General features: G+C 35.0%; 1 protein-coding gene across 1 annotated transcript; it reads right to left on the bottom strand.

Moving 5' to 3' along the window:
* Nucleotides 1-346: 346 nt before the first annotated feature.
* On the bottom strand, nt 347-943 carry LOC106547558 (interferon epsilon-like). Its single transcript, XM_014064777.2, has one exon. The coding sequence runs from the start codon at nt 941-943 to the stop codon at nt 347-349; it is 597 nt and encodes a 198-aa protein (XP_013920252.2).
* Nucleotides 944-2,018: the final 1,075 nt, after the last annotated feature.

A 2,018-nucleotide genomic window follows, 5' to 3' on the forward strand; every position in this document is an offset into this window, starting at 1 on the left:
AGAGCACATCAACCTAGAACTAAAAAGAGAAATAGTTAAAAATCCTTGCTGAGTTTTACAATTATTATAATTATAAAACATTTTCCATTTTTGAATTAACATTTTTAACATATGCATACCACTCACAAAAATAAAAGATTCTATTCCAGTTAGTAACCTATTTTAAATTACAGAACTAACATTCTGGATATATCTCTATTTTAAAAAAAATATATGATGTAGCAAAATGGAGTAGCATTAAATTTTGACTTCAATAAAAGCCTTTTACTGAGTTTATTAAAAGAACTGCACTATATGCTAGAAATATTCAACTGTATGCTATAAATATTCAATTTGGAGTGATTATCTAAGTACCTTCATTTGGAATCCTTTGATTGAGCTGGTTAATCCACTGAAAACATTCTCTTATTTGGATCTGGATAATCTTCCAGGCACACAGATTGTAATCTTTATTTCTCAAGAAGTCTCTGAGCCTCTGAAAATATCTTTTCACTCTCAGCCTGGTAAGCTTTAGTTTCTGACCTCTTGGAGATCTGGTGCCATGTTCCACCTCGGTATTCCAGCAAGCTGCTGTTTTCTTTATCTCCTGATCCAGTCCAATATGGAATTCTCTTAGTGAGTTTTCATCCCAAGCCAATTCACTCTGGCTTTCCTTGAAGATGAGGTCTATCTGTTGGAGAAGTTCTTTGATAGCTACTTTGGCATTCTCCCCCTGTAATTCATTTACCACGTTCATCACATTTTCTTCACTGGCATAGAGTGAGAAATCTATTATGTCCCTGATACATTGTTGGGGAATGGTTGACCCCATATTTCTTGTTAGGAGATTCAGGTTGCCCAGGTTGGCTTCATGTAGCCTGCTGTGAAATTGGTTACAGTCCTGGGATGAAATTTCAGTGAAGATCCCTAGGCAAATGAACAGACACCAATATCTTGTAATCATAGTAGACATGTTGGATGAGAGTTTCAAGGTTTATTCCCTGGAAAGGTTCTTTGGAATATGTTGTAATGCTAAATAATGTCTCAGTATTTATACACTGAAGTATTCAACTTTTTTGTTCAGTTTATAATGTGAAGATACCTTGACTTTCAGTTTTCTGCTTCAATATATATATTTAAAAACTTATATAGATGAAAAGTGCTAATTGGAGAAGTGGCTACTATTTAGAAAACAGCATGCATTTCTTGGAAAAAATCAATTATAAGAAAAGTACCTTTTCTTTATTATAAACATTTAAATCCCTCGCTTCTAATTTAACTCCATTTCAGGATATTTTGCAGGAAGAGGTATATGGACTGGGTCTTTTTCCCTCCGTTGTGTTTCAATCAGCTTTTTGAGATCCAGGAGAAGATTTCTTACTTTTTCCATTGCCCTCTCACATTAAAAAAAACAACATGTAGACAAAACCTACTACTTGTCATGATTTGTTTTTAGAAGACTGATCTTCTGAAGATAATGAACGAGGCAAGGTGGGAGTTCAGCTTTCTCTCCGGAGTACAAAGGTTGTCTTTTGAAGGCCAGCTCTCAAGAACATCTTATCTGCTCTTTGATAAGAGACTGCCAAGCCACATCTGGCAAAATTCTATGTTGAGTGACTGGACAACGAGAGACCATTACCCTAATATTTGTGTGGCTTTTTGCTTTTGTCCAGTTTCCTTTGACACAAGTGCAAATCAAGGTGAAAACTCTATAAGTTTATTTATCTCTTCCCTTTCCCAGTCAAATAAAAAATTCTAATCTGTCTAAACTGTTTTTGGAAACTATTTCACCAAGACCTAATTAAGAGAAAATAACTCCTTTTTCCTTAATAAAGCTTGAAGTCAGTGCTCCATCACTGCAAGAGGAGACTGGACAGCCATTTGTCTGGAATAGTATAGGATCTCCTGCCATAAACAGGAGGTTGGACTAGAAGAGCTCCAAGGTACCTCCCAACCCTATTATTTCACGTTATACACTCTATGTTGTGAGATTAAATGAAATAAACTTTGATGAAAACTTATGTAATGTACAGTTTTAA

This window comes from Thamnophis sirtalis, unplaced genomic scaffold, assembly GCF_051295495.1.
Source record: "Thamnophis sirtalis isolate CommonGarterSnake01/CBP01778 unplaced genomic scaffold, rThaSir2_p1.2 scaffold_5, whole genome shotgun sequence".
In the NCBI taxonomy this organism is placed as follows: domain Eukaryota; kingdom Metazoa; phylum Chordata; class Lepidosauria; order Squamata; family Natricidae; genus Thamnophis; species Thamnophis sirtalis.